General features: G+C 42.7%; 1 protein-coding gene across 2 annotated transcripts in view; it reads right to left on the bottom strand.

Annotated features, from left to right (window-relative positions):
• The window catches only part of SENP6 (SUMO specific peptidase 6), a 178,152-nt gene extending 165,718 nt beyond the window's left edge, over positions 1 to 12,434 (bottom strand). Inside the window, exon 1 of one of the 2 annotated variants that reach the window (XM_043542530.1) lies at positions 12,211 to 12,434. In XM_043542530.1, the coding sequence (XP_043398465.1) occupies positions 12,211 to 12,244 (34 nt within the window). In that variant the 5' untranslated portion in view covers positions 12,245 to 12,434. The remainder of the gene's footprint in view (positions 1 to 12,210) is intronic. The other variant, XM_043542534.1, reaches the window with a different exon arrangement.
• Between the last annotated feature and the right edge of the window lie 351 nt (positions 12,435 to 12,785).

Here is a 12,785-nt window from a genome sequence, read left to right as displayed (position 1 = left end):
CACTGGCCAGGTAGACAGGAAAAGAACCGCGAACTTTTGAATCTCATTTCCTGTTTGGCCAGTGTGGCAGGCTGCAGATGACCATGCAGAGCTCATCAGCAGAGGTGACCATGATGGAGTCCCAGAATCGCAAAAGAGCTCCAGCATGGACCGAACAGGAGGTACGGGATCTGATCGCTGTATGGGGAGAGGAATCCGTGCTATCAGAACTCCGTTCCAGTTTTCGAAATGCCAAAACCTTTGTCAAAATCTCCCAGGGCATGAAGGACAGAGGCCATAACAGGGATCCGAAGCAGTGCCGCGTGAAACTTAAGAAGCTGAGGCAAGTCTACCAGAAAACCAGAGGGGCGAACGGCCGCTCCGGGTCAGAGACCCAAACATGCCGCTTCTATGATGAGCTGCACGCCATTTTAGGGGGTTCAGCCACCACTAGCCCAGCCATGTTGTTTGACTCCTTCAATGGAGATGGAGGCAACACAGAAGCAGGTTTTGGGGACAAAGAAGATGATGAGGAGGAGGAGGAGGTTGTAGATAGCTCACAGCAAGCAAGCGGAGAAACCGGTTTTCCCGACAGCCAGGAACTGTTTCTCACCCTGGACCTGGAGCCAGTACCCCTCGAACCCACCCAAGGCTGCCTCCTGGACCCGGCAGGCGGAGAAGGGACCTCCGGTGAGTGTACCTTTTAAAATACTATACCTGGTTTAAAAGCAAGCATGTGAAAGGATTAATTTGCCCTGGCATTCGCGGCTCTCCTGGATGTACTCCCAAAGCCTTTGCAAAAGGTTTCTGGGGAGGGCAGCCTTATTGCGTCCTTCATGGTACACTTTACCACTCCAGGCCAGTAACATGTACTCGGGAATCATTGTACAACAAAGCATTGCAGTGTATGTTTGCTGGTGTTCAAACAACATCCGTTCTTTATCTCTCTGTGTTATCCTCAGGAGAGTGAGATATCATTCATGGTCTCCTGGTTGAAATAGGGTGCTTTTCTTCAGGGGACATTCAGAGGAGCCCGTTCCTGCTGAGCTGTTTGCCTGTAGCTAAACAGAAATGTTCCCCGCTGTTAGCCACGGGGAGGGGGAAGGGTTGAGGGGGTAGCCACGCGGTGGGGGGAGGCAAAATGCGACCTTGTAACGAAAGCACATGTGCTATGTATGTAATGTTAACAGCAAGGTTTACGCTGAAAGACTGTAGCCACTGTTTTATAACATGTGTCTTTTTAAATACCGCTGTCCCTTTTTTTTTCCTCCACCAGCTGCATGTGTTTCAATGATCACAGGATCTTCTCCTTCCCAGAGGCTAGTGAAGATTAGAAAGAAAAAGAAACGCACTCGTGATGAAATGTTCTCTGAGCTCATGCTGTCCTCCCACACTGACAGAGCACAGACAAATGCGTGGAGGCAAATCATGTCAGAGTGCAGGAAAGCACAAAATGACCGGTAGGAGAGGTGGCGGGCTGAAGAGAGGGCTGAAGCTCAAATGTGGCGGCAGCATGATGAGAGGAGACAGGATTCAATGCTGAGGCTGCTGGAGGACCAAACCAGTATGCTCCAGTGTATGGTTGAGCTGCAGCAAAGGCAGCTGGAGCACAGACTGCCACTCCTCCCCAAGTTCCATAGCCTCCACACCCAGATGCCCAAGAACGCGGTGCGGGGGGGGCACCGGCCAACCAGGCACTTCACCACAGAGGATTGCCCCCCCCAAAAAAGAAGGCTGGCATTCAATACATTTTAAAGTTGTAAACTTTTAAAGTGCTGTGTGGCATTTTCCTTCCCTCCTCCACCAGCCCTCCTGGGCTACCTTGGTAGTCATCCCCCTATTTGTATGATGAATGAATAAAGAATGCATGAATGTGAAGCAACAATGACTTTATTGCCTCTGCAAGCAATGATTAAAGGGAGGAGGGGAGGGTGGTTAGCTTGCAGGGAAGTAGAGTGAACCAAGGGGCGGGGGGTTTCATCAAGGAGAAGCAAACAACTTTCACACCATAGCCTGGCCAGTCATGAAACTGGTTTTCAAAGCTTCTCTGATGCGTACTGCACCCTCCTGTGCTCTTCTAACCGCCCTGGTGTCTGGCTGCGCGTAACCAGCAGCCAGGCGATTTGCCTCAACCTCCCAACCCGCCATAAACGTCTCCCCCTTACTCTCACAGATATTGTGGAGCGCACAGCAAGCAGTAATAACAGTGGGAATATTGGTTTCGCTGAGGTCTAAGCAAGTCAGTAAACTGCGCCAGCGCGCCTTTAAACGTCCAAATGCACATTCTACCACCATTCTGCACTTGCTCAACCTGTAGTTGAACAGCTCCTGACTACTGTCCAGGCTGTCTGTGTACGGTTTCATGAGCCATGGCATTAAGGGGTAGGCTGGGTCCCCAAGGATACATACAGGCATTTCAACATCCCCAACAGTTATTTTCTGGTCTGGGAATAAAGTCCCTTCCTGCAGCTTTTGAAACAGACCAGAGTTCCTGAAGATGCGAGCATCATGTACCTTTCCCGGCCATCCCACGTTGATGTTGGTGAAACATCCCTTGTGATCCACCAGAGCTTGCAGCACTATTGAAAAGTACCCCTTGCAGTTTATGTACTCACCAGCTTGGTGCTCCGGTGCCAAGATAGGGATATGGGTTCCGTCTATGGCCCCACCACAGTTAGGGAATCCCATTGCAGCAGAGCCATCCACTATGACCTGCACATTTCCCAGGGTCACTACCCTTGATATCAGCAGATCTTTGATTGCATGGGCTACTTGCATCACAGCAGCCCCAACAGTAGATTTGCCCACTCCAAATTGATTCCCAACTGACCGGTAGCTGTCTGGTGTTGCAAGCTTCCACAGGGCTATTGCCACTCGCTTCTCAACTGTGAGGGCTGCTCTCATCTTGGTATTCATGCGCTTCAGGGCAGGGGAAAGCAAGTCACAAAGTACCCTTACGCATGCGAAAGTTTCGCAGCTACTGGGAATCATCCCAGACCTGCAACACTATGCGGTCCCACCAGTCTGTGCTTGTTTCCTGAGCCCAGAATCGGTGTTCCACAGCATGAACCTGCCCCATTAGCACCATGATGCATGCATTGGCAGGGCCCATGCTTTCAGAGAAATCTGTGTCCATGTCCTGATCACTCACGTGACCGCGCTGACGTCGCCTCCTGGCCCGGTATCGCTTTGCCAGGTTCTGGTGCTGCATATACTGCTGGATAATGCGTGTGGTGTTTAATGTGCTCCTAATTTCCAAAGTGAGCTGAGCAGCCTCCATGCTTGCCTTGGTATGGCGTCCGCACAGAAAAAAGGCGCGGAACGATTGTCTGCCCTTGCTCTGACGGAGGGAGGGGTGACTGACGACATGGCTTACAGGGTTGGCTTCAGGGAGCTAAAATCAACAAAGGGGGTGGCTTTACATCAAGGAGTATTTCAGGCAGGACTTCACGGAGGGTTCCAATAAGAAATGGTGCACCTAAGTTATTGTTCTTATTGGAACAAGGAGGTTAGTCTGGCCTCTGATTGATACATGGCTAGATTTACCTCGCTGCACCTTCTCTGTGAGTGACTGCAGTGTGACCTAGAGGAATGAGTCCCCTAGACGGGGGAGGGGGGAGGGAAGCAAATGAGTACAAAACAAATCTGGTCTATTTCTTGTTTTGATCCACTCCATCTATCTTTTACATCTTTGGCTGGCAGCAGACGGTGCAGAAGGACTGCAAGTCATCCACATCTCATGGCTGCCCGGCGGAAGATGATGCAATAGAACTGCTAGCAATCCGTATCGCCTGCCTGCTCACCATAAGACGGTTCAATAGGACTGACTGCAGGACTAAAGAGAACGACCTGGTCAAGTCACTCCAAATTTAGTCCCTGCGCCCATGTCTGCCCAGGCGCTCCTGGCCGACGTGGCCAGGAGCACCTCGGACATGACGATGACGGCTACCAGTCATATTGCACCGTCTGCTGCCAGAAGGCAATGGGTTGTTGCTACTGTGTAGCAATGCAGTACCGCGTCTGCCAGCACCCAGGAGACATACGGTGATGGTTACCTGAGTGGGCTCCATGCTTGCCGTGGTATGGCGTCTGCACAGGTAACTCAGGAAAAAAGGCATGAAACGATTGTCTGCCCTTGCTTTCACGGAGGGAGGGAGGGAGGGAACAGGGGCCTGATGATATGTACCCAGAACCACCCGCGACAATGTTTTAGCCCCATCAGGCATTAGGATCTCAACCCAGAATTCCAATGGGCAGCGGAGACTGCGGGAACTGTGGGATAGCTACCCACAGTGCAACACTCCGGAAGTCGATGCTTGCCTCGGTACTGTGGAAGCACTCCGCCGAGTTAATGCACTTAATGCACTTAGAGCATTTTCTGTGGGGACACACACACTCGAAAATATAAAACCGATTTCTAAAAAAACCGACTTCTATAAATTCGACCTTATTCCGTAGTGTAGACATACCCTTAACTGTAACTCATTCAGAATATGAAGTACCCAGATACCCAAGTACAAACAGGTGTTTTATTTTATTGTGTTTTTAAATAATGAAATTAACCATTTTCATGAAATTACATTTGAATTTCACTACAATAAAAATAGCCTTGAAATATTAGGGGAAGCTACATTTTAGTAGTTGTAAACCAAAAAATTACAAAGAAAATGTTCTCAACATATTTTAAATGCTTTAGCAATAAATATTTCACATTCTTAATTTGATTTATTTAGCAAAACATAAAACCAAATCAAAATCATGAAAGTCTTAGAGAGACAAACAGACATTCCCCTCTCCTTTCTGAAATAAATGTTGTTCTTGGCTGTGGCTGATTTAAAAAAAAATAAAAAAGTTAAAGAAAGGAAACGTGCAGAATACCAGTAGGCCTAACTGCCCACATGCAGTCCCTTCCGAAAACTGGGTTTTCTTTCTGACAGTTTTGTTATTGTTAGAAGAATTAATAGCAAGGCTACTTCTATCCTAACACTTCTTCTTTTCAGGCTATGAGTCAGAGATAAAGTTCTGGGCTCAAAGTGTGAAAGCAAATACATAATTTTATAGACTACTTCCTCTCACTACTCCTTTCCCCTCTATGTCAAGCTCCGATAGAATGAACTTCTCACAAACCTAGGGGAAAACTGCAAGACAGCCTTTGTGCCAAAGTTAATGCACATTCATACAGATTTTACCGACCAGACTGGCTTTATAAATTTTGCAAATATATACAAGGGCAATATGAACATCAAGTGCAATCAGTACAAGTACACATAAATAGAAACACAAAATGTAATATACACATGCAGAAAAACACACAAAAAACCCCTTGTTGACATACATGATTATTTCAGAAAAGGCAAAGGTAAAAAATCATGAAACTCCCTTATCCATACATGCCTACAGTTGTGTGCAAAGCCTATATACACCAACCTAAATGCAGGCAGTACATGCACAGACACCCTCAAAAATACGTACACACACTCATACTTGTTTTAACAACATTATTTTTACACTTGTAAGGATTAGATTTTTATTGGTAAATATCAACAAATGTTTATTTCACTGTACACACACAAGTACACAATGAAAAATATTTCCATTAATAATCAAAATGTACAGGTAGGCAAAGAAAGAAACATGCTGTTGGAGAATTTATTAGAATTTGATTTAAGGCTATTCATTTTGCATATTTTGACATATGATGTTGACAATTTGTATTTTAAATTATAAAGCTTTAACTTTTTGAATCTCAACATCTACCATCATTAAATTATTATTGTTTGACCCTATATTGTCTGACCATCCCAGAATTTCCCCATAACCGTGAAAATTTAAATAGATTAAAAAAAAATCTAAAAATGTTTACAAACGTCAATATTATCCATCAAAATTATTAAAAAAAAATTGCTTTCTGCCAACATACACAGAGAGAACACATAAGCTCACTTACAGTTAATATTAATTTGTTCACATAAGACAAATGAAAAAGATAACCCCCTTTTCCAAGTACAGATGAAAAATAATATCGTAATATTTATGTTGTGGTTCAATAAACTGTTTTTCCTCCATAAAGCTATTAGTGATGTTATTTTATTAATGCATTTTTGTGGGCACTTATGAACTGTAACTGTTACTGTGAAAATTTAAATATCCAACAGAGGTTTAATAATAATAATTTATTGGAAGAGCTTTAGGAAATTGTAGGAAGTAACTAGACTTCATGAAGCACTTTTCAAAGTGCAGTACAGGCATTAATGAAGAAATTTCACCCCTCCGTGAGCAGGAGCTAGTGTTTTTCCTACGGCAACAGTTTAAACTAAGGGTACATCTACACTGCCCCACAGCTCGGATTATGGGGTGTGAATAGCAGTGCACATCAGAGTGCTGCACTGTAACGCCCCCATGTGGATGCTGCGGGTGAGAACTAAAAGATTCCTTGTTCAGATTAATGTAGTTCCTTGAGGATCACTAACATAATCAAGGGCACACAGTATGATGTGACATAGCCAAGATTAGAACTCAGAAGTTCCTGGATACCTGACCTGTATTTAGGACTCTAGATCATTCAGTTCATTAAAACAGCCTTATATAGTGATGAGCATTATTATGGTTTTTCTCACTTCTAAAGATCCAAAATTACATAGAGTTAACAGGGAGGGTTTTCTCCATGTCCTTCAACTGCTTTGCATTTTTATTCCAGCAACTTAACCTCGTGTGAAATGTTTTAGGAAAGGAAACTCCTGATGGCTAGAGGCATGTATAAAATAGCATATGTGCCCCCAACCTCACTATAGCTGAAATGAAAAGGGTAATCATTTGCAAACTCAAAACCTATAGTGGTACTTAATTAAAATACCAGGTCCTAGACCAGGGGTGGCCAACCTGTGGCTCTAGAGCCACATGTGGCTCTTCAGAAGTTAATATGCGGATCCTTGTATAGGCACCAACTCTGGTGCTGGAGCTACAGGCGCCAACTTTCCAATATGCCAGGAGTGCTCACTGCTCAACCCTGGCTTTGCCACAGGCCCCGCCCCCTCCTCTGAGCCTGCAGTGCCCTCACTTCTCCCCCCTCCTCCCCCAGAGCCTCCTGCATGCCACGAAACAGGTGATCAGGAGGTGTGGGGAGGCAGTGGGAGGCGTTGATCGTTAGGGCTGCCGGTGGGTGGGAGGCGCTGGGAGCGGGGTCGGGGAGCTGATGTGGAGCTGCTGACTTATTACTGTGACTCTTTGGTAATGTGCATTGTTAAATTCTGGCTCCTTCTCAGGCTCAGGTTGGCCACTGCTGCCCTACACAATAGGTGGTCCTCGTTTAGAAGGCCCTCACTAACTGAACAACTTATGTGGTCCCTTGAAAGACACCTGCCTTGAACCAACTGTACCTAACACAACTTCATTCCTTTCATACCTACACTCTTCACTCAATCACTCTTTAGGTTGAAGCAACTGATTTTGCACAAAGAAATAATGGAGTATTGAACAAATTTAACATCATAGCCATCCCAACTGTTAAAATCCAAGGCCATGCTTTGGGCACCCTTTGACTTGGCTCTTCCATTACCCGATTTAATACTGTAATAGAAGGAAAAAGTTACTGTGCCTGTTTTCATTTAATCCAAGTGTTTTATAATTTCTGTATAACACATATTTAAAGATGTTATGATTTATTATTTGTACTGCAGTAGAACCTAGAAGCCCCAACCAATTGCACTAATCATTTCGCATACAATAAAAAGTGCCTCTGCCAAACAGCTTTTAGACTAAAATGTCTACTTTCATTTGTTTACAATAAATCATACAACTGGCATTTAAAAATGAATTTGACTGTGAGGCCATTGTATGCTTTATACAATCACAATGGCTATTGTTTGCCATCAACTGCAAATACCAAGATTTTGGTATTTCCCAAGGGAAAACATTTTGGCTAGGTTAAGTTTGTTGACTACTCCAAAATTTCTATTAAAAAAATCAGTTGCCTCACTTCAAAAGTCTCACTTGAACCCCATTTTCATAAAACTTAGTCTTTAAATCTTCAGGTATCATATTTAAGTCATTTTCATCTTTGGTAACACTGGTATCAGGTAAAGATATATATATATCTTTATCTTCCCTCCCTCCCCCATATTTATGAAATTCACTTTGTGACTGCATGTTTAAATAAAGAAGTTTATGCTTAAAATGTAAAATTCTCTCTTTATTCAAAGGTGCTTTATATAGGCTGGTGGGTCCCCTCACCACCTTAGTTAAAACTCAGGGCCACTCTAGTCTCTTTCGGGCCCTTCCCTCAGGACAAAGTTTATTAATTCAAACAAAACACTCACAAAGTAACACAAAATAAAGCTATGACCAACACACATCATAGTGGCCCAGAGCCAACCCTCCTCTGTAAGTCACAGGCACTAATCTCCCTCCTGCCATACTCTCCATCTGAGCTCCCTCAGCAGTTTATAGAAAACACCTGACCCTTTCCCAGCTTGGTCTGATAATCAAAATGCACTGGCTGGCCCCAGACCCTCTGGCCTTTAGAGAGGCAGACTACCCCGTTACATCGTATTGCATCTTCAATCCACTGCTTTTCAATTAGTTTCTCAAAGCCATTCATATAAGGACCCAACCCATAACATTTTTCAGTGTGCATAACTGCTATTCTCTCCATTTATGCTGGTGGGTGGGTGGTTAGGAAGTAGACTTAAAGGACAAGTATCTGAATGGGTTCAAATCCTACTTCTGGAAACAATTTTTTTTTTTGAGAACTTTCTTTACTATTTAAAAGGGGACTGTAAAATTTAGACTTTATTCATAGCAGTCAGTGTTATCTAAAGTTAAGCCATAATGCATACCTGCCACAGAGGGTATGTGAAAAGACCCACACAGGAGAGAAGAAACTTTTGAGTTTTAACTCAGAGTTTCCCAGGAATTCTTCTGAATGGAAGATGGAAGCAGGGTTTGCCTTTCCACCTCAACCTCCTTAACCCACAGACGATAAGGGCTTTGCAGGAAGTATCAGGAATTTGCAGGACGTACAGATGCCCCATGCTTCTGCTCAACTGACTGGCTCCCACCCAGTCCCTAGATAGCACAACTGCTGCAGTAACGGGTCTTTCAAAATCTTCTCCCTTATGGTTACACCTATAAATGCCCTATGATGGTGCCACAACATAAAGGGAAAACTCATATAAAGTAAATCAGATTATTAATTTGCACCTCTTTCCCCTGCGGTTTCTAAGAGAAAGGAGTAATTGATTTTCATTGTCCAAACTGACAGAAATGCAAAACTTAAAAACATAGCATAAACAATGACAAGTAAACTGAATGTTTAACATGCCAGTTTGCATTTGAGAACAACACGTAGGTATCAGTAAAATGATGGTGTATAAGAAACAGCAATAGGATGATGAGGGCATTTCAAAAGGTTGCTAAGATGCTATGAAATGTTAGCAGCTTTTTTTTTTAAAATAAGGACATGTATAATGGGCTTAAGTAACATACTGTTAATACCTGGGTTGTGGCTGCCACCCTGTAGTGCAATGAATTATTTTCAAGGACAGAAAAGTTTTTAAGTGTTGTATCAGTTTTCATCACAAAAGCTCCAGATTCTGTGCCACCCATAAAGATGAATAAAGACTGTGACTGTCTTGGTGCAAGTTTATCAGATGAAATATAAACTCTTCAGGAACAGATAATGCATATGGCTTAATTTTCCTTCTTGTAAATTACATTATCTATAAGTGGCTTTCCAGGAAGAAGAAAATGATCAAATTGCACTTTCAGAAAAAAGAAGGGCATAAACTCTGTGCCCTGGACAAGGTTTCCTTTCTCATTAAAAAAATTCTAGTATCTAAAACTGGGTTAGGCATTGCTGTTTTTTGCCTACTAAAGTATTTTGAGATACCTGCCAAGTATGAAAGAGGCTAAAGTACAAATTCTGTTCTATAGAATAACATGTTATATATCTTAATTTATTTTTTGCCCATTTAAAATTGGTAGGAGTTTGATTCAAAGTATTTATACAACTTATAGATATTTTATTTGATCCTATATTTAGGGTTTTATACCACTCTAATTACCATAATGACTGACAGTGTCCATTCAATTGTGGTCCATCTCCCTCCCTCCCACTTCACAGCTTGACTCACCTTGGCTTCACAGTCCCTTTGTTTGTTTGTTTTCCCTTTTACTCCTGCCTTAGGATCAGTCTCTCAACTTGCTGCCTGTCACTGCTCAAGTCCCTCTCCCTGCTCTGTCCATTTGTCTTGTTCCCTTCCTTCAGACAGCTTCTGTCCTCAGCATCCTTCTACCCATCCTCCCATTGCCCAGCTCCCTCCTACTGCCTGAGATATAGATTTTCCCCAAGCCATCCTTCCCACAGCTATTGCCCCATTCCTGGCTCCAGAGTCTCCTCTCATGGCTCCCCACTACTGCAGCTCATTCTGTGATAGTGTCTATCAGTATCCAAGATCCACATTCAGTATTTGGTGGAACTGGTAGCCACTACTTATCTAGATGAATAAAAAAAAAAAGAATTCTTCCCATCGCTATTTATAAAGCATAATCCTATTTGGCATTTTAAAGAATTTTGGTAGTTAAACACATCTTTGCTCTTTTTGTATTTGAAAGTGCATGTAATTTTGTTTTTACAAATTCTGCATTCATACATAACCTTATAAAAGAGCAAATCCAACATAATTATAGATTCAGTGCAACCCCCACCCCAACAAAAACATAATTAATGCAATGTTTGAGATTTTAAGTCAACAAAAGCCAGACCATTTAGAGCTAAGGTTCCCATGGCAACCTTAACTGTGTCTCCTCCTGTGTCTGCGTGATAGGGTCTTTTCTTACATGACCACATATTGCTAGAGAAGAGAATGCAACATACTATCCAATAATAGAGCATTGGTTTTATATATAATATACTTATAGAGGGCTATAGAAAAGAAATCTCTCTCCAATTATTTCAAGGGAAGTTGTGATTTGTTGCAATACTGCATACATGTAAGTTTTAGCTACAACACTGAAAACAGCAGGTAATTTAGTATTAAAGATTTACATGAATATATATAACATTATCAGTGAAATGAATCTTACTAGTAAGTGAATTTTTGAGATGTTTATAATGCTACCAGTTATTTATCTCCCTAACTTAATAGAAAATGTAATAAAGTATAGGAAGCAAGTATAGGTTTCTTGATGTATTTTCACAAATTCTATCACCCCAGTAGTATCTAAGTATAAAAGTAGTCTTGTTGATTTCAAAGGGACTATTCTCAGAGTAAGGTACTACTAGGTGTGAGGGAAGGTGGTAGAGTTGGGTTCTCTAGTAACCAAATAACTCTAGTTCTCCAAGGACTCCTTGGTGTTACAGTAACAGAAATAATTAATAATAGTACCCTTGTTATATTCAATTTGAGACTGGAAAGAGTAGTGATACAACTGCTTCTGGGAAGCTAAATGGAAGATGACTCATTTGGAGTAGGTTTTTAAATTAGTTTAAGTGGGTGACAAAACCAAGGAATACCATATACACAGACATACATATGCATAATACAAGAGAAATAAGCATAACATTCCCCCAGTTGTGCTACAGCATATGCGGTTCTCCAAAATTCAGATTTCTGTATGAAATGGATCTATAGTGAAGACCTAGGGACTATATCAGCAGTTGATAGTGGTTTAACAGGTAGGTACAGCTGACACTCATCCACTGTTAGCTCACAAGGAATCTGACACTCAACACATTCAATCACTAGCAAATCCCAGAATTATGTCACATACTCTATTGACCACAACCAGTCAGTCCCACCAGATCAGAGAGGTTAACCATCTGAAATATGGAGTAGTCCCTCCGAGAAATAATAATCACTAATCATCTCCGCCTGGCAAGTAAAGGTACCACTAGGCAGCAATCCTATCTTAAGTGGAGCTTCAGAATCCCAGCCCAGCCTTCACTCATCCTGCAGATATCCTTTACCCTAATTAAAAAGCTGCCACAATGCACCATTTCCTCTACCAGGAAGAAGGGGATAGTGGTGTCCCACATATCAGCATGCAGTGCCCAATGGTGAATGGGACCTGTCTACGGTGAGCTCTGTACCTGAGTTAACTAGAGTTTAGGACTGATCAAAAGCAAACCCATTTTTACACAACATGTTTCTATGGGAAGGAGGGATCCATTTTTCTATCACACATTTCTTTTTCTGCTGACAATATGAAATCTCAGTCTCATATAGTACTTACAAGTTAGCAACAGCTGCCTGGAGGAGGCAGACATTGGTGAGGTCTTTCCTAGGTTGCTTAGGAAGAAGGTCCATCTACCTAGGGAGAAAGAAAAACTAACAAAACACTTGGGAGCACAAATGGTGTTGATGTGCCAGGGTAATTACTGGGTGAGATTTCCTGAGAGGCCCCTCCTGTATTACTGCCTGAACACTTCCCCTTTTGGCTTGGGTGCTAGCGTTCACACTTGACTGTCAGATTGGCAGAATAAATTAATTCTCTTCCTTCTTGTGGTGGGGCTTACTCCCATCACCTGTTACACAAGGGATTAAGAGCCTATTAGCACACCTGTGTTTGATTTCCTCTGGCCAGATGTGGTGGAAATAGGTAAGGATCATTAGGCGCTCATGCATTATAATGAAGTGGAGGGACTATAGTAGAGGTAGGGTTTACTTTGAAGTAAAGCAAGGGTTAATTTGGCTCTAAGAGGAATCTTGAGCTAGGGCTTAAACAGGCAGGAAATCAGCAAGGAGAAGGAGCCCTGGGAAGTAGGTTAGGCTGTGGTGGAAGAGACCCTGAGATAAGGTCAATAAAAG

This window comes from Chelonia mydas, chromosome 3 (assembly GCF_015237465.2).
Source record: "Chelonia mydas isolate rCheMyd1 chromosome 3, rCheMyd1.pri.v2, whole genome shotgun sequence".
Lineage (NCBI taxonomy): Eukaryota > Metazoa > Chordata > Testudines > Cheloniidae > Chelonia > Chelonia mydas.
Note: the sequence above shows the minus strand (reverse complement) of the source record. Positions and strands in the feature narration are given on the sequence as shown.